Here is a 20,404-nt window from a genome sequence, read left to right as displayed (position 1 = left end):
AAGGAGACATGAATAATGGAAAGACATCCTGTACTCAAGGATTATAAGGCTAGGCTTAATATTGTCAAAATGTCCATACTACCCAAAGAAATCTACAAATTTAATGCTATGCTAGTCTAATCACAATTCCAATGGTACTTTTTCACAGAAATAGAAAACTATTATCTTAAATTTTTTATGAAACTACAAAATACCCAACATATATAAAACAATCATGAGAAAGAAGAACAAAACTGAAGGCTTTATACTTCCTGATTTCAAAATATATTACAAAGCTACAGTAATTAAACAGTATGGTACTGGCATAAATATAGACATATAGACCAATAAAACAAGACAGAGAGTTCAGAATTAAACCCATGCATATAAGGTCAATTGGTCTCTCATGAGGGTGCCAAGAGTAAGAATATGGGGAACTGAGTTTTTTCACCAAATAGTAATGGGAAAAGTAGATACATGCATGCAAAAAATGAAATTGGATACCTAGGTTACTATACACAAAAATCAACTTAAAATGAGTTAAAAACTTAGATGTAAAACCTGAAAATGTAAAATTCCTATAAGAAAACATGGGGAAAAACCTTCTTGACACTGGTCTTGGCAAAAATTTCTTGAATATGACACAAAGCATAGAAAATAAAAGCAAGAGTAGATTAGTGGGACTACATCAAACTAAAAAAATCTTCTGCACAGCAAAGGAGACAATCAACAGAATTAAAAGGCAACATATAGGACGCATGAAAATATTTGCAAACCATATATCTGATAAGGGCTTAATTTCCAAAATACATAAGTAACTCCTACAAGTCAATAGCAAAACAAAACAAAGACAATGAATAACCCAAATTTAAAAATGGGCAAAGTATTTGAGCAGACATATCTCCAGAGAAGACATACATATAGCCAACAGGTATATGAAAAGATGCTCAACATCATTAATTATCAGGGAAACACAAATTAACACTATAGTGAGAGACCACCTCATACCTGTTAGGCTGGCTATTGTCAAAGAACAAAAGATAAAAAGTATTGGCAAGGTTGTGGAGAAATTGGAATCCTTGTACACTGTTGGTAGGAATGTAAAATGGTGTAGCAACTATGTAAAACAGTATGGAGGTCCCTCAGAAGATTAAAAATAGAACTACAATATGATCCAGAAATCCCACTTCAGGGTATATATCCAAAAGAATTCAAATTATGATCTCAAAGAGATGTCTGTATTCTCATGTTCATTACAGCATTATTCTCAATGGCCAAGATATGGAAACAACATGAGTGTCCATTGATAGGCAAATGAATAAAAAGAATGAATAAAGAGCCTGTCTAATAAGATAAAAAATACCAGCAATTTGGAAAATAAAACTACTGAGTGTGTATGTCTGTGTGTGTATATGATATTCTAGTGAGATAATTATAAGATTACTAACAGAAGAAATTAGGAAAAACAGAGATATTATGATAAATTGAGATGAACTCAATGAGCATTGGATGTCTCTGACAATAAAGATCACTAAGTATATAAAAATAGTTACTAGGAATTAAATAATTTCAAGGAAACAAAGGTCTTTGGGACCCGGGTTTTTTTTTTAGAGTAGAAAGCATATTCTAAAGAGCCCAGTGTGCATTTAATGCTCAAATATTTTATTAGTATTTGTGTTTAACATAAATATTCACATGTACCTTTGAAACTTTAATCCTAAATATAATACCTTTATGTTCCATCACATTTTTAGGATAATATGATTAACCATGGGAGGAAATATATAAAATTATCCTAAAATAACAAAAGATATCAGACAAAACTTACTCTAAACACTAATTCTAACAAAACAAAAAACAAAACAACATGCAACTATCAATCCTGAAGACATATAACATGTAGAATCACCTTTAAGAATTCTGACAACTGAGTGTCAATAGTCCATAAATAACTAGGTATTATCATCTTTGAATAATAATTATAATACACAAACTTTTGTTTACCTGTTATTTTATGAAAACTGACATTCCCTATAGGAGAAACACTTGGGAGAAATTTTAAAAGATATGGTTCAAAATGTATTTAGAAATCTTTGACTAATAGTCTAAAGTTTTGCCTTGCTATTCATGATATAATTCAATCACATAGAGTCAGTTTATTATTTAGAAAACAATGCACTCTTATCTAAATAAGATTAACAAAGGTCATAACTCATAGCATCTTAGTATACATGGTAAATGATCTTGTGCCTTTCCATGTTATTTTTACTCAGTAATTGCTCTCTCTGGGAAAAAAAAAAAAGACACTATCTTGGATAATTTTACAGTGCAGTCTAATCAGCATTTCTATAGTTGCCAAAAAATCCTTAGAGTACTCTGAGCTCAAAAAAAGGTTATATATTGTAGGAGTGTTATCCAATTTTCAAAAGGAAAAAGGAAGACTAAAAAAAACAAAAAAAAACAAAAAAAAAACATTGAGTTTTTTTTTCACATTGAAATTTTTATTTCACACAGACACATATAAGCACACACACATAAACATATGGTATACATACACACAACACATTACTTGACTGTGTGTTTCATAGTATCACCATTTATATATTAGCTTGAGAGAGAGAGAGAGATCATGTATTCGTTTCCCAGAAATAAATTTTATAATTAGGTCCATAAGGACAAACACAAATTTAAAACAAGAGACTTAATTCTTAATTCTCCATGTTAAAATTAAGGGGAGAGATTTTTGGTTTTTTCCCAGTTTCCTTTTCTTGGAGTGTTTACTAGAGAAAACTTGTGATGCATATAACTATATATGTGAAATATATATATTTCAAAGCTAGAACATATTTATTTATTTTAAAATTTCATAATGTCATAGATATAATCAAAGATCTAGTTGATATAACAAAGGAATTGATTTTAAAACAATATCTCAGAGAATAGGTTATGGATTAAAAAAATAAAAACCCAAATCATTTAACATGTTTTTAAAAATACAAAAATTTATGTTTCACATTATTTAGTAAGTAAAACAGTCATTACATTCCTTAACCCGTATCTCTGCTTTTGTAAAACACAATCATATTTAATAATTATGCTGCCCCAGTACACTCATGGTAAATAATTTGGTTGTCATATACACAAGCTACAACAGAACAGCCCTGGTTATTGTTATGACAGTCATCAACTGTGGAAGGGTATTCTAGTGGAATTGTGTAGCAGTAAAAAGTCACTGAAAAAAAATCCTTCATGGCAAAGCAAATTTTTTGTTTGGTTGATGGTTGAAGTAGGTAATGACTTGTAAAATGGCAATATAAAAACACCCCTAAGGACTTCCCTGGTGGTGCAGTGGTTAAGAATCTGCCTGCCAATGCAGGGGACACAGGTTCGATCCCGCATTGAGGAAGATCCCAAATGCTGCGGAGCAACTAAGCCCATGAGCCACAACTACTGAGCCCGCGTGCCACAACCACTGAAGCCTGTGCACCTAGAGCCTGTGCTCTGCAACGAGAAGACACTGCAATGAGAAGCCCGCACACTGTAACAAAGAGTAGCCCCCGCTCACTGCAACTAGAGAAAGCCTGCATGCAGTAACGAAGACCTAATCAGCCAAAAATAAATAAGTAAATAAATTTATATTAAAAAAATACCTCCCCCCAAACCAACTACAGTGTCCACATTTGCACCACTATATATTGTGAGGAGATGGGATATAATTTGGCGGAGGAGAAAACTACAATAAACCAGCTGACTTAATGCTGTTAGGTAAGCTTTTTTCCTGCATCCATAATTTTGAGATATATTTTGGTCTTTATAATAAACAAATATCACCAGGATGTGTTTAGCTCTGGTGGTGTTTTTATATTAAAATATGTTGAGATGCTTTAATCTGAGTTCTGAGTCTCTTTTTTCCTAGTCATGAAAGTTTTCTTTCAAAACGTTTATTTTTTGTTGTTTTTGTTTTTGAAGGGCTATTTACATTCATAATTTTTCTCTCTGTCCTCTCCTACGTATAAAATACTATTGGGCTTATTGTATCAAGATTTTTCTCTTTTCCCTAATTTTTATATCACTTTTATATTATTATTGGTTCTTTCGAGTTTTACTGCTTTCAAGACTGATCTTAATTAAGCGTTTTCAATTTTCTAGAACTCCTAATTTATTTCCTACATCTCCTTTTACACATCATCAGGGTGCCTGTTTTTTTTTTTCTTAAATATTTGAACAACAATGTATCTATATCAGAAACTTACAAGACTTCTTTACCTATTATACTGAAACTATTTTTGTTTCAATTATATTAAAAATGATAATTAGTTTTCTAAAAAGAAAATTCATTGCCTATAGTTGGCTTATCCTCAGATCTCTGGATATCTGTAAGATTATTTTCTCTTTTATTGCGGTAATGTTCCTAACTTTTCTGGTTTTGTAATACAAAAGTTTTTATTAAAACCTTCGAATCTCATTAATGATATGTAATTATTATTATGACTGTTATGTTTTTATGTTTTTTTAATTTGTCTTTTCCCTGTTTATATCTTTGGCTTAAAGAAATTTAATGTTTATGTAGTAATATTGATTGATCATTTTATGTTTAATGTCCTTGTTTTTTTTAATCTTCTCCTCTTCTAGTACCATAAGATAATCTCATTTTCTTTAAAAGCATAAATAGCCTATGTCTTTAATCAATTTGGTAAACCTTTATTATGTCAATTTATCTACTTTTTACAAGGATGACCTGTGGTGCCAGTGCCTTTCATTTCCTAATGTATTTTAATCTGTAACTCCAATTTGGACCTATACCAAGTCCTGAAGTATATATTACACAGCTTCCTAAGGACTCCACAAAGTCCACTAGATCTATTTTCCAAACCAAATGGATGTTGATATCTGTTTTATCAGCCCCTCCTCCATTATTTTCCCTTAAGAGTTCTTGATTATTTATGAATATGCACTCTTCCACATGAAGTTTTGGATCAGTCTAGATTATTGACTCATTCAGTAAATGTTACTTATCTGTGCCAGCATAATTTCAGGTACTAAGTATACAATAAACAAAACACAAAAATCCTCATCCTTACGGAGTGTACATTCTCATGAGAAAGAAAATGGGCAAGATATATGACAAAACTATACAGTATATTATGCTGTGATAATGCTAAAGATGACAGATATAGCATGTTTATTAATCAGCCGTTTCTGTGTTGATTAATCGCCAAAATATCTCAGTAGCTTACAACAAATATTTAATTCTATCTTGCATTATATAAGAACTATGACTAAGCTACAACTACTAGGTTAGGCTCAATTCCAAGTGAATTTTCATTTCAGAATATGAGCTGAAAAGGCAGTCATTGGGAAGGAAAGATTAGGAACACAGAATGAAACCACTTAAAGGCATTTAAAGTGGTTTATGGCATGTCTTCTAATATTCTGTTAGCAAAACAAAGTCATTGGCAAAGCACAGTTAAAGTAGCAAGGACATATATGCCACCTACAGGAAAGCATGATAAGAGAGGGAAAGAAATAATTGTGAACAAATAATACAATCCGTTCACTGTCCACTCTCTAGACTAAAATAACTATGTGCCCCTTAGAGGTAAAATCCACTTACTTGCTCCCTGACACCCCCAAATCTCTTTAAAACATGGCACCAGTCTTGATTTCAAGACCTTTTGATATAATCATATACAATGTGGCTTTTCTTGTTCCAGAGACCACTGAATTAGGACACATTATTTGCCCACCAAAACTTCAATATATAACTGGGGATGAATAAGGACAAAGTTGTTGAAATAAACACCCTGTTTAAAAGGGAAAATATGTCAGTGGCTCATAGCAATTCAGAAATTATTGTCTGCAATCATTAAAAGCATTTCTGTCCTTAAGTCTCTAAGGCTAATTTATTTGTTGAACCCTTTACATTTGCATTTTTAGCCCTAAAAGTCATGAAATTTCTAGTTTCCTCCTCTTCTCTTTAGAAAATACATGATTTTTTTTTCTGAGCTAACCTCTTTCTTGTAGTATCTTATCAAATACAGCTAATAAAAATCAACTCATATTATAGACACTCCCTCTTAATATCTCTTCTCCTAAAGCCATAGCTTCATTAGGTACATTTTCTGCCTTCCAAATTATCCTAGGAAAATATTTATCAAAGAAAAACACAGTCAACTTCTAGCATCCTATAAGCATTACTTCATACTTTTTCTTCTTCAAACACAAATCCACATAATTTATTGCTGTTGGTGTCTTGGTCAAATTAACTGGTGAATCCTAAATTCAATGGGAAAATATCTTCTAATCACTGGAAAGCATGGCAGAGACAGGGAGAGAACAATTAAATCTACCAGGGAAGGTAAGAGAGACACCAAGTATTTGAGGATGAGAAGTCAGTAAAATACTATTCCAAACAGAATTCTCTGAGGAAGACAAATGAGAATGAATGTTGTATAATGATTGCAGCCTCTGACACAAACATCTTAAGTAGTTTTCCAATGAGGTTCTCTGAACAGTGAATTCATTCTTTTTTTTTAATGTATCTTTATATCATCTTCATTTTTAATGCAATTTAGTGTGCTAAAGATTACTAGAGTAACAGTTTTTCCCCCTTCTCATCAATTTTGAACCCAATTCTCTATTGTCATCTGTACTCTGTTTTTGTTGATAATAAGTTCATAGTGAGTTAAATGGTTTTCTCTTTGGTTTTGGAATTCTAAACTTCACCATAACAAATCTAGGTGATAGTATTTTTCCACTCTGTTTGGAGCTTCTAATAATTATTTATCTAAGGTTTCATGTCTGTATTTATTCTTGAAAACTCTTAGTCTACTTTTTTGTTTTTGTGTTTTGAACACTGTCTCACCATTTTCTTTGGTGTCTTCATATGAAAGTCCTATGATTGTACATTGAAGCTTTTTTTCCTTTGGTACATATTTCTCTCTCTCTCTCTCTCTCTCTCTCTCTCTCTCTCTCTCTCTCTCTCTCATCTTCAGCTTCTCAGATGCATTCTGGCTATTTTTCTTCAAACATATCTTCCAGTTTACTTACTCTGTATTCAGCTGTGTCTAATCTATTCCCCTAATGTCAATGTCTATGTTGCATCTTCTGTTGATTGATAAGTACAGTTTTTCCATTTTTCATTTCAGAGCAAGCCCTGGTTTCATACCAGACACCTAACTCTAGTAACATCTCTACTAAATTCCTGTAATTATATACTTCTTCCTTTCTCCAGGGCTAACAAGCTAAGATACTAGCTCCCAGTGCCTACATCCTGCCTTATATTCTCTCTGGGCTCTCACAACATCAGCTTGCAAATTTCCCCCTTGAAGTGCAGATTCACGCACAATACTACAACCACATGAAAATATAAATTAAAATTTATTGAAGGAAAACATAATTACATCAGTATCAGAATGCACATAATTCCCTAATCTCTTATTTGTCCAGAGTATGACATTTAGGCTTCACAGAACTCTACAACAGAGCTCCCGTAGAAAGGAACTCCCACTCCTATAATGTTCTGTATATTTACAAGGTCAGGAGACAGAGAGCACTTCAGCACCTGGGCAAATATGCAAGAGGGGAAGCTCCCTAGCTGAAGAGGTGGCTATATTGGAAAGAAGAAGCCTCTGAGTTCTATAGCTGGTGCCAGCTTATAGAGACTAGACTTGTCATATCAAACAAGTCTTCAACTTGTTTTTCCTCATTCCTCTAAATTTAAGCTCCTTTTTAATATTGTTGAGTTGTTGTCAAAATGTTGATTATGTATACACCTACATTTCTTTTTTTGTAAATATCATGAAGGTTGGTTCACTCTTGGCAACTATATTTTCCATGGAAAAAAATTAGAAAGTGTGTAGAGAGAATTTTTTCTATGAATGAAACTTCTGTTACACCAAATGTCTACTACAGAGTCTATAGCATTTTTGATGCCTTAAATTATTTTAAGATAGAATTTCTCCTTATCTGGGAAAGGTAAATATACTGGAACATTTATGATTTAAATGCCTGGATGTGAAGCTTAGACTTGTTGAGCTATGAGGTGGTGCAATGTGTATTATTGAATTTTAGGTATCAAATTGTTTATAGTACATTAGTAGTGTCTTTTTTTTTTCCTTAGTTTGAATATATGTGAATAATTTCTAAGTGATATTCTACCTCATTAGCAAGTTTTAAAGATACCTCTAAATAGTGCTAATGTTACCTATTTTGGTGTTAAGACTACATAATTTTATGTGACATAGAGATACAGATATTATTTCATATTTTTTCTGAATATTCCATAATTTCATATGTGATCCTTTTCCAATAATTTCTTAGACTCCATCATAAAATGTTAATGATTAGCTGAAGTACATTTAAGAAAGGAAGACTTCATGGGAATAATAAAAGAGAATTTGGTTCATTGAAGCTTGTCCTTTTTTTTTTTTTTTTTTTTTTTTTTGCGGTACACGGGCCTCTCACTGTTGTGGCCTCTCCCGTTGCGGAGCACAGGCTCCGGACGCGCAGGCTCAGCGGCCATGGCTCACGGGTCTAGCCGTTCCGCGGCATGTGGGATTTTCCCGGACCGGGGCACGAACCCGTGTCCCCTGCATCGGCAGGTGGACACTCAACCGCGGCGCCACCAGAGAAGCCTGAAGCTTGTCCCTTTTAATATGCTTTTTTCCCAGGATAGTCTTGATTCTAATTGATTTTAAAAAGACCTCGTACCTTTCCTTCAGTAGCTTTACCAGGTGAGCAAATAAGTCATTTCCTAAGATTAACCCTATGCCCTAGCCTATAAGAATTGTAATCAACTGATCATTACATTTATTCTGACTAGTTAATATTTTTATTACATGAATAAGATTTACTTGGGAAAGTGACCACCTTTACACAAGATACATATTTATTTGATTCCGGGAGAAAGTTGATTGACACGTAAGTGGTTAAGATACTGTAATATGATTTATCCAGGATGTCTGACATCATAGGGTTAACCAGAGAGTTTCAAAATCTCTACATTAAATTGTTTTATGCAGATATAGTATACATTGGAAATGCTACTTTCAAATTTAAAAAAAAGACACACAAGGAATCTGGGATTTCCCTGAATCTAAGACACTTGTATTGGATACTAATCATTAAGCATTACGTTAAGCTCTGCCTGTAATGTTTTTAATACATGAATAAAATAAAAGACTAATTCTACAGCTATTCAAATGCCACACATTAAAAGGACAATTGTCCTATATCAGAATATTCACCGTAATTGGGAATAATACCTTTAAAATTGCTTAACCTACATTCTATGTTATCATTTGTCAACAGGCAGCATTGCAAAGCTGATTCTCCTGTACAAATTTATTTTCTTCAAAGTAATGATACAATGGGCCACTTTTTAACACTCTCTCACTTTTAATCATAAGCATGACTCATAAAAAACTGAAAAAACTGTAAACTTATAAATCCCAACTGAAAATCATTCTTACTTTTTTCAGCATTCTATGAAGAATTAGAAATTGATTTGTAAAGACTAACTAGTAACAATCAAATCATTTCTAAGAAATATATGCCCATGTCCATAAAAACACATATCTATACAAAACAGAATAAGTAAAGAAAAAAAATCAGTCTACAACTCTGTCATAGCATACAGCCAAATAGGTTAAAACAAATCATAAAATGATTGATGTGTTATGACCAGTTAGTTTCTAAACAGGCAATTTCAAATTATTCCAAAATATCCAACCTTAAAAGAATTCTGCAAACTTATTTATTTATAGCTGTTATCTTGTCTGAAAGAATATTCTCTTCAGGTGTATGTATCTTGTTTAATAGAATGAATATAAAATAAAATAATTTTTTCAATTGTCTTTATATATTGTCTCATAACATAGATAAATATATTTTGTCTTTAATAAGGTTGAATGAAAAACTATTTACAATAGACCAATAACTTGCCTGTTTTATCATTAATTAGAGAATTCCAGCTCTCTTTCAAAATGTATACTTTCAATTTAGCCAGGTTAAATATCAAATTGATATACTATTTATTTAAGTATCTTCCATGATATTTCAACTTAAACAAATGGAGAGGTCTTTCCATTCTGGACCTGATGGAATTGTATATATCTGACTAACTCTCCCATCAAATAGAACTATACAAGCTGCACAATATACATAAAATGACTGCCATTGGAGAGAATTCAATGCAGCGAGGCTTGGATGATGTATGGTCCTTGAGGGAAAGGAAGCATAACAAGATGAGTTTTACATTCTCAACGACTCAGGGCATTTTTTTTAATATGCTCTGCTATGGAAAAGAGACCAAATTACATACTTTGTGAAACAGAGGTTGGGGTTAAAGGACAGGCACAGTAGCTGAAATGAGAATAAAGGTACAAAGAAGAAACCTCAGAGAAATGAACCCCAAAATTTGAATGCAATTTTCCCTGTGATAATTATAGATATATCTACTAAATTTGCATATGTGGAGACTCAAAGAAAGCAAAGCTGGAAGACAAAAGACCTAAGCAGACATTTCAGCAGGCATGAGGCACCAAGAATCAGAGTTTGTAAATGCTTGTAACTCCAGTTGATATTAGAGAAAAATTAGTTTTTAAGAGTAAGAGTATTCCTACTTCCCAGGAATAAGGGGAAAAATGAACTTAACCAGTTATAACAAAGTCTAACTAATTTAGGTAATCATATTCTATATATCTGCAAGAAGAAAAACAACTCTCTGTGGAGGAAGGTGACATAATCAGGAACTTCTACAATCGTTTATCCATAATGTTCAATTAATAGTAATAAGACACACTTAAAAATGGAAAATGACCAAAACCAAAAAGGAAACAAGCAATAAAAAGATGCAGATATGATATTGATTTAGGAATTATTAGGAAAGGATTTTGAAATAATTAAGATTAAGGCTTAAAACATATAGAAAAAAGGTGAAGAATTGTAGCAAATACCAATAATGTGTATTTAATAAGTCAAGGGAAAATGATAGAGCCAAAATATGTCAATGCTGAAGCATATAGTTAATAAATTTGATACACAAGGTTAATTGGAGTATAAACATGGTGGAAAAGGTTAGTGAACTAGTATATAGGTCAATATAAAATAGCTAGGTCAAAAAAGAGAGATAAAAAAATATGTATATATAGAAGAGTAGACTGATGGTGCATAGTTAAAAGACCAAACATGTATACTTTTGCAGAACCAGTAGTTAAGAAGTGAGGAAATAAGATAGAAGAAATATTTTAGTAAATGCTGACCAAAATTCCCTGGAACTCAATAAAAGATAGCTTCAAAATGCCTTATAATTGAAAAGCAGATTTTTAAAAAAGTAAATACCTCCTAGGTACAACATAGTTAAACTTCTGGAAAGTTAAGCACAGAATATCTTAAAATAAGAAAGATCCATTAAAGTAGAATAAACTATAGTAAAATGATAATAAGACTGAGACTGATTTTTTTTGACAGACAAGATGGTGGTCAGCAGACATTACATCATTAATTATTGAAATAGAAAAAAATATCCTTCAAGCTAGAATTCCATTTCCATTGGAAGTTACCCTTTTAAAAATGTAGGAAAAAGAATGTTTATTAAAAAAACTAAAAAGGAAAAAAAATCATTGTTAGTAGACTAGCACTAAAGGAACAGAAAGGGATTTTTAAAGAAAATTTAGAATTTCCTTTAAAAACGATTAATGACTATAGAAGGAAAAATGGAAAATAAAGAAAATAAATAGCACCAGGAAGGATAAATTATAATTGACTTAAAACATGATTCTTTAACAAAACAAAACAAAATTACAATTTCACATAAGGCTTAATTTATAAGATGACAAAAATAGCAAAAATCAAAGATTTTTAAAGTTTAAAGTTATTCCATTTTTCAAGTGATAAATTATATTTTAAGGTGGAATGAAATAAATTGAAATGTCTAGAGGAAACATTAAAGAAAAATAGAAGAAAGTAAAATAAAAAATATGATGGAGGATAAAATGAACAAAATTAAATACATGAATAATTCATAGAAAGTAAGGAAAGAGAGAAAAGAAACAAAAGAAACAAGTAGCAAGATGATAGACTTAAATAGAAATGTACCAGTAATTAATTATAAGTATAGTAAATAAAAATAAACAACAAAAATGTGAAACCAGATTAAAACAAATCAACAAAAACTTAGTGTCTTAAATAAAACTTAAAAAAAAAGAACAATATAGTAAAAAAGTAAAATAAAAAATATTATACCATCCAACTGTTAACTAAAAAAAGGAAAATGAAATATCTGGAATTGTTATATTAATATCAGGTAAATTGGACTTTAAGTTATGAAGCATTATTAAAGAAAGATGTTTCACAATGACATACTTTCAAAGAAGAAGATATCATACCTTAAATCTGTGTGCATCTGGTAACATTATTTCAAACTATATCTGACCAAAATAAAACAAAACCAAAAAATACTAATAGAAAATAAAAGAATAAATAGAAAAATCCAGTATCATAATGGGATATAATAACATATATCTCTCAAGAGCTGACAAACAAAACTTCTGTTTGAATACAGAAAATTGCAGTGACATAATGAATAAACTTGAACTAATTTATATATGTAGAAAGCTAACCATGAAGCTGTGGAATTTACCTTCTTTTAAATCAAGTATATGCTGACACTTAAAAACACTCTCAAGAAGTTTCAAAATATATGCCTGTAACCATGGTAAAATAAACCAGGTATTTTTTAAAGTATGCTAGAAAAACTCCAACTTGGTGGTAATTGAAATATGCACTTTACATTTTGATGGATCAAAGGAGAAGCTTGCTTGCTTGTTTCTTTTAATTTCTGTTTCAAATAAAATATTAATGCCGAATATATTATATGCCATTTAGATTTGTTCTCATGAAAATGCAAATAATAACTTTAAAACAACGGGCCTTCATCTAAAATATTTTACCATCAACAAAAATTACATCAATGTCAATATTTCCATCAGTGGTATTACCTCTTTTACTAACATTAAATTTACCCACATCAGTTAGTTTTCTCATTCTTAGATTTGTGGGAAATACTGCCATCTACTGAGCTTTTAGGACTTGATCCTCCCAATATTACATTGCACTATATCAACTCGAGTCACAAGCAGGCTAAAGTTGTTGCATGACTTAATTTTGCAATTATTTCAAGTTCTTAGGGGAAGTTTTGTTAAACGATCAAATTTCTACTCTTTGATTATGATTATTTGACATGTCTTCTTCTTGTTTCCCCAGACTGGTTATTTATTCTTTGAGGACAATTCTCAAATACAACTTCCTTTAGGGTATAGAAGGTTTGCTTTATGAGCTTTCATGGAAGTTACTGATATTTATGCACATTTTCTTTACACAGAATAATAGACCTCAGTGACTTTTTATCTGTCTGAGAATCAATTATGGAATAACCATAACATAGTTAAAACCAGAGAAGGAAATAGCAAGAATCTTAAGAAGTAGAATAGATTCCTTTCAATAGAAGAACTTATATTGAGGAAATTTCACCTTGAGATATTGTCTCTGAAGAAGAACTGGGCATCCCTTGTGTCCTCTGAGTAAGGATTCAAGGCACAGATGGGCTGATTTGTCCTCTTTCACTGTGAGTCTGACAAGTAGCTCCCTTTCCTAATTCTTCCTGCCCACATGTAGGCATTACTGGAATTGAGCAGTAGCTGTCCTCTTAGTTGGACATGTACCATCCAATCTCTGTTCTCCCCTATAGCCTCCCTGACACTGGCAGCCCTCTTCCACCTGGACTTTCGTTTGCCTTGTATTCCAGGCCACTGAGTTTGCATCTGCCTAGTGTAGTCTTTGTAAAGCAAATTATTAGTCTAGTTCACCTGTAACTCTCAAATGCTTACTCAAAACCCATTTATCTTAAATTAAGATACACTGATAACTTTAAATTAAGATACAAGATGTAACAAGCTGATTTTCACAGGCCATAGCAAATTGATAGGAAGAGAAAGACATTGTAAAAAATGCTATGAGGGAATATTTTGCAAAGCTTTGTGTGCCAGATGTTTAAACCAGAGTCAGTCAGTTATGGTAAAACATGGCTCTCTCAAGTGAAGAGAAAAAAAAGTCAGAAGAACTGTAAGCCAAACAAAACAAAAACATCTTAAGAGAAACAATTAGACTACTGGGTCCATTTGATGACTGATCTTTATAGAATTTGAACTGTATATAGATTTCATGGTGCATTTCATGGTGCTTCATGAACGCAAGTCCTCATAGTACATCATTTTTTTTTCCTCCATGCGGTTTGCAAAGTTTCCCACTATATATCTAGCCACTTGGTGAGTTATAATGCTTGTGGGAAAATTAAAGAATACTTTACTGCAAGCTACTCTTGTCATGGTGACACCAAATCATTCTGAAAACAGCAATGTGTTTAGTGCAATATGAGTGCACAATAAAATATCTTTTAAACAAATCAGAGTGTGAGGTTCCGGGTGTGTACTGCCTCTGTTTCAAAACACTAAGAGCATCTCAGCATGTGGCAGGATTGACAGTTGTCAGTCATTCTGCACAGACTGCTACAGACGGAAGACATGTAGATCCCATTGGATATAATGAGTTAATTCAATGAGTGTACGTTTATTCTGTGTCCTTGTCAGGTAAAACAATTGTTTTTTCCTATGAACTGATGCTTCAGCAACTATCATCAATCAAAATAAATTAGGAATATACTTTTCTATATTCATCACCATTACAATTTTCGGCTGATTTCTAAAATCAGTTTTAATGGACTTATCTATTTAAAAATCAGTTTATGGAGAGAAGGAGGGAGAGAAAGAATGGGAGATATTATTTGTACCAAGATCAAGCATTTATTGAGCCCCTACTGTGTAGAGTTTGAGTTTTTCACTCTATTATAATAAGGGTTATAATATTAATATCTTTAAAATAGTGGTGGTAGAATCTATTTGAAAATAAGGTAGGTTGAAAATAAGGTTGGTGTTGTAAGTTATAATAAAGTTTATATTCAGCTGAGTTCAACAGCACTTTTCTCATAATGAAATATGTGTATATGTATATTGTGTGGAATAAGGGATAAAATGAATACAAAAGTACACTGTAGGGCTTCCCTGGTGGCACAGTTGTTGAGAGTCCGCCTGCCGATGCAGGGGACACCGGTTCGTGCCCCGGTCCGGGAAGATCCCACATGCCGCGGAGCGGCTAGGCCCGTGAGCCATGGTCGCTAAGCCTGCGTGTCGGGAGCCTGTGCTCCGCAACGGCAGACGCCACAACAGTGAGAGGCCCGCGTACGCCAAAAAAAAAAAAAGTACACTGTAACTTTGTAAAATTACTTGATTTTTTTTTTTTTTGTGGTATGTGGTCTTTTAACAATAGTAATTTGACAGAGTATTTAAATTCGACTAATTTACTCATTCATTTAGTAGTCATTTATCCAGGGCTGGGCAGTGATCTGAATATTTAAGGTTACAAAGACAAATCAAGCATCATTCTTACTTAGAGGGACTCAAAGTAGGGGAGATATGCACCTATGGAAATAAATATAGCATAAACGTTCATGGGAAAGTGCTATGTAACAGGAAATGAGGGTTAATTAACTCTCTGCTAATTCTGCAACAGAGGTCAGAGAAACTTGTAAGTGGGCTTTTAAACAAAGGAATGTGAGTGTGGAAAATTCTGGGCTGATTTAAGGATGTGCAAACTGTTATATTTTCAGAACAGGCAGTATTCCATCGTGTATGGAGTGTACTGAGAATGATGCTGAGAGATAAGGCTGGGGACAGCCTTTCATACTGACTTGTGGAGAGACTTTATTGACATCCCACGCTGTCTACTTCGTTACAGTTTTTAAGCAGCATGTGTAAGTAGGACAGCTCCCCTACAGGACTTTATGATAATTAATGGTTTTTCTATAAAATGTCATCCACAGTTTCTGCCACATTCGAAATACTCAAATATGTTTCCTTCCCTTTCTGAGGGTGTCACAAACACCATTTCATTCTGAGCTCACAGAACTGACACTCTTTCCCCTTGAATTGCCTGATAGTTTGTGCTCTGTATTCACAAGGTTCATATTCTACTTTGAGATCAGACTTTATTATATTAGCCGTACCCTGTGGTTGGATGGCATGTTTGTGTGTGTGTGTATGTGAAAAGTGTTCATTCCTAACCTGCAGGATTTTTCTTTTAATTTCAGTCGCAAAGCGTACATTTTTGACTATTTTGCAAGAGTAGAATGCCCATATCAAAATGTATTATGAATATCTCCATGAATTCCTTAGTAATACATAACCACTTCAGCAAATGCAGGATATCATTCTTTAGTATCACTATCTCATTTTTAATATTTAACTGTGATGCCAACTGAAATGGATATCTAACACAATAACAATTATCTGCCAGGCTCAGGAGACCACAGATGGAGTGATTTCTTTAGTCTTGTGTATAAAAGGAAGACCATACAAAACAAAATATTCCCATTTAAGATAATAGTAACATGATATTATATGTTCAAGTATAGTTGACCCTTGAACAACATGGAGGTTAGGAGCGTCCAACCTCTATGCTGTCCAAAAATGCGTATAACTTATAGTCAGCCCTTTGTATCCAGGTTCCTCAGTATCTGCAGATACAACCAACCACAGATCTGATCATGTATTCCTGTAGTACTTACTACTGAGAAAAATCCATGTAAAAGTGGACCCTTATAGCTCAAATCTGTGTTGTTCAAGGGTCAACTGTATTTCAATCTGTTTTATATAAATGAATAGTGATAAGTGCAAATCAGAAGAAACAGGTACGTACTTTGAGGAAACCGTGGGGGGTTGTCATTGACATCTGTCAGGGTGATGTTGACCGTGGTGGATCCCGACAGCCCTCCAACTTGCCCAGCCATGTCTTTGGCTTGAATGACCACTGAGTAATGTTCTCTGGCTTCTCTGTCCATATTATGTAAGGCAGTTCTAATAACTCCTGTAATACATATTTTAAACAAAACAGTATGGATTATACATTAAATGAGAAGCAACAAGGTATCTCTCTTTTTTCTTCTTTCTTTTAAGAAAAGTAGTTTTAACTGAAATGCTTTTGAGAGAAAACCAGGCTTCTGAGACAAACAGTACCTTGACAATGTTATTAAAACTGTCTCATCGAAATATTTATTTATAACCACGCATCCCTAACCAATCTATTAGAGGCAAATGAAGATACCCATCTCTTGGTGGTCCTTGGGGTCACTGGCCTCTAGAGGGCAGCCCTGCAGTCCCTGCTCTTTCCTTCTGTGGGTGGCCTGAATATTTCACAACTCATTCTCCTCACAAGTGTTAGCTGAGATGTTTTGAGCAGAGGTTAATTTTCCTCCTTACAGAACAATTTACATAGTTTTCTGACAGGGTTGTCAAAGTTTGATGATAAAAAACAATGGAGGAGTGTAGACACTTGAACAAAGATTACAGGCAGGAGGCATTTTAACATTTATCAAGACTAAGAAACTGACTTTTTGTCAGGAAATAACTACAATAAGAACTAGATCTAAGTACACAAGCAAAATAAAGTGATGAGATTGGTTCCAAAACTTGCATGTAAAAGTCACATTCTTTGTCTTGTAGTACCAAAAAAGACACTTAATGCACTTTCTCATTAATTAATTAATGCACTTTCTCATTATATTAATTAATTAATTAATTAAATTAATTAATTTGTTATAATTAATATAACAAAATGTTATATATCCATATGTAGTTCTGTGTAGGCAAACACACACATGCACACATAAATTAGATTTGTCAATAAAGCCTTACATTTAGAAACTGGAACACATTTTCTAGCAGGTCAAGTTTATGCAAGGACTATCAAATATGTCTTAAAATAAAAAATTGTCCTCATATACATGAGCCATATTAAACATAAGCATATAAATATATAAGCATACATGTGTTGATATTTTATATTCATATAAATGTACAATATAAATATATTTGCTACTCGAAACATAGGTCACCATTTAACAACCACCTTTTTATTTTATTTAAAATAGTTGGATCATGTCACTTTTGAGAAAGACACCAATGGCTTCAATCAAACTCACACTTGATTAGTTAGCAGCACAATTCACGGGATAGTGCCATTTATAATGACTGCCAACTATAGAGCTTAACAAACACTTTTGCAGACAATATATTGATATAATAGGAGAAAATGGGTTTGTATATCCAAGTGGAAAAGATAGTCTTTTAAAAGTGGAAAGGATTAGTCAATCAGTTGTTTTGAATACAGAACACTTAACCACTTCCTTTTTTTTTTTCACTGAATTGATTGCACATGCAATGCTCTGAGAGGAGAGCCACAGGCCCCAGGAAAAGAGATCCCCCTACTTTCAAAACTTGTGAACATATAATTGAGGGAATTTAGGAGAACTTTCCTGAAGCTAAATAGGAATGAAAATTATTCTTATCAAAAGAAATTACAATAATATGATAATAAATGATTCATCTAATTCATGCGTATGAAAAAGCCTCAAGCATCCTTACTAAATAGAACATTTTATCACATATGGTAATTATATAAGAACAAATTAAATTGATGCAGAAAGGAACAAGTTAAGAATTTATGAAAATATTTAATGAAAGAAATGTATATTCTCTGATGTTTGAAAAAAAAATACCATTCTAAATAGAATACACTAGAAATGGGACTTGCCTCTGATGTGCAGAAGTATGAGATTACTGTCCAGGATGTTTTACAATGAAATCATTATAGTGATATTTGCAGAATATACATATGTGAAAATAAAATCTGTCATTAAAAAAGTGAAAGATATTTTTATGCAATTTGAATGTTATTCATTTCAGAGGATCAGAGAAGAGGAATTAGCACAACCCCTGTTTTACAGCATGGACTTTAATAATTTCATTGCAATAGCCATTATCTCCCTTCTTTTATAATACTGCTACTCTGACATGAAATGGGAAGAAATTTGTCAGCTAAATTTGTTTATGGAAAGAAAAGAGCATATCCAGAATTGACACATCTTTCTCAGAAACGATTGTTTAAGGGTTCATTTAAACTCTCGGTTCTCTTGAGAAAGGCTCAGTTGCATGTGCTTAGCTATGACCTCCCCTGAGGGCACATAGGTAATTGGGGAATGTTCAGGCAAATTGCCATAGCAACATGATCCCTGTATACAATAACCTTATTCAAACATGTGGCCCAGATGCTTGTAAGTAGGGTAGTCTAGAACACAGCTGATGCACAGTAACACAGTTTTTCCTATTAAGTAGACTTGATTTTCTAGAGCAGTTTTAGGTCCATAGTAAAATTAAGAAAGTACAGACAGTTACCATGTACCCTTTTCCTCCTGACACACACAGCCTCCCCAGCCAGCACCATTCTGTATTAAAATGATGCATTTGTTACAGGTGATGAGCCTACATTGACATGTTCTCACTCAAAGTACATAATTTACATTAGGGATCACTCAGTGTTGTACATTCTATGGGTTTGGACACATGTATAATGATTTGTATCCATCATTGTAGTATTGCACAGAATAATTTAACTGCCCTAAAAATCCTGTCTGTTCCACCTATTCACCCTCCCTCCCCTCAACCTTGGCAACCACTGATCTTTTTACTGTTTCCACATTTTGCCTTTTCCAAAAAGTCATATAACTGTATTCATACAGTGTGCAATTTTTTGCAGATTGGCTTCTTCAATTAGTAAAAGGCATTTAAGGATCCTCCACGTCTTACCATGGCTTGATAGCTCATTTCTTTTTAGTGCTGAATAATATTCCTCTATTTGGATGTGCCACTGTTTATTCATTCACCTACTGAAGGACGTCTTGGTAGCTTTCAAGGTTTGGTGATTATGAATAAAACTGCTATAAACATCTGTGTGCAGGTTTTTGTGTGGACATAAGTTTTCATCTCCTTGATGTAAATATCAAGGAGTGTGATTGCTGGATCTTATGTTAGGACTCTGTTTAGTTTTGTAAGAAACTGCCAAATTGTCTTCCAAAGTGGCTGTACCATTTTGCATCCCCACTAACAATGAATGAATTTTTGTTGCTTCACATTTTTGTCAGGTTTTGGTGTTGTCAGTGTTCAGACTGTCACCATTGTATTAGGTGTATAATGGTATCTCACTGATGTTTTAACTTGCATTTCCTTAATGGCACATAATGATGAAAATTGGTTCATATGTTTATGTCCATATGTATGTCTTCTTTGGTGAGGTATGTTAAGGTCTTTTGTCCATTTTTTAAAATCAGGTTATTTGTTTTCTTATTGTTGAGTTTTAAGAGTTATTTGCATATTTTAAATAACAGTCCCCTACTAATAAGTCTTTTGCAAATACTGTCTCTCAGGCTATTACTTGTCTTCTCATTTTTTTGACAGTGTCTTTCACAGTTTAGAAG

At 33.0% G+C, this 20,404-nt stretch overlaps 1 protein-coding gene across 1 annotated transcript in view; it reads right to left on the bottom strand.

Annotated features, from left to right (window-relative positions):
* Window positions 1-20,404, bottom strand: part of CDH18 (cadherin 18) — a gene marked incomplete at both ends in the record, with an annotated part of 348,690 nt that overhangs the window by 120,481 nt on the left and 207,805 nt on the right. The window contains one exon of the mRNA XM_082836814.1: window positions 16,792-16,959. Within this exon, the coding sequence (XP_082692940.1) occupies window positions 16,792-16,959 (168 nt within the window). The remainder of the gene's footprint in view (window positions 1-16,791; window positions 16,960-20,404) is intronic.

This window comes from Leucopleurus acutus (genome assembly GCF_964270905.1).
Source record: "Leucopleurus acutus genome assembly, chromosome: 3".
NCBI lineage: Eukaryota > Metazoa > Chordata > Mammalia > Artiodactyla > Delphinidae > Leucopleurus > Leucopleurus acutus.
This window is presented reverse-complemented; position numbering and strand designations above follow the sequence as displayed.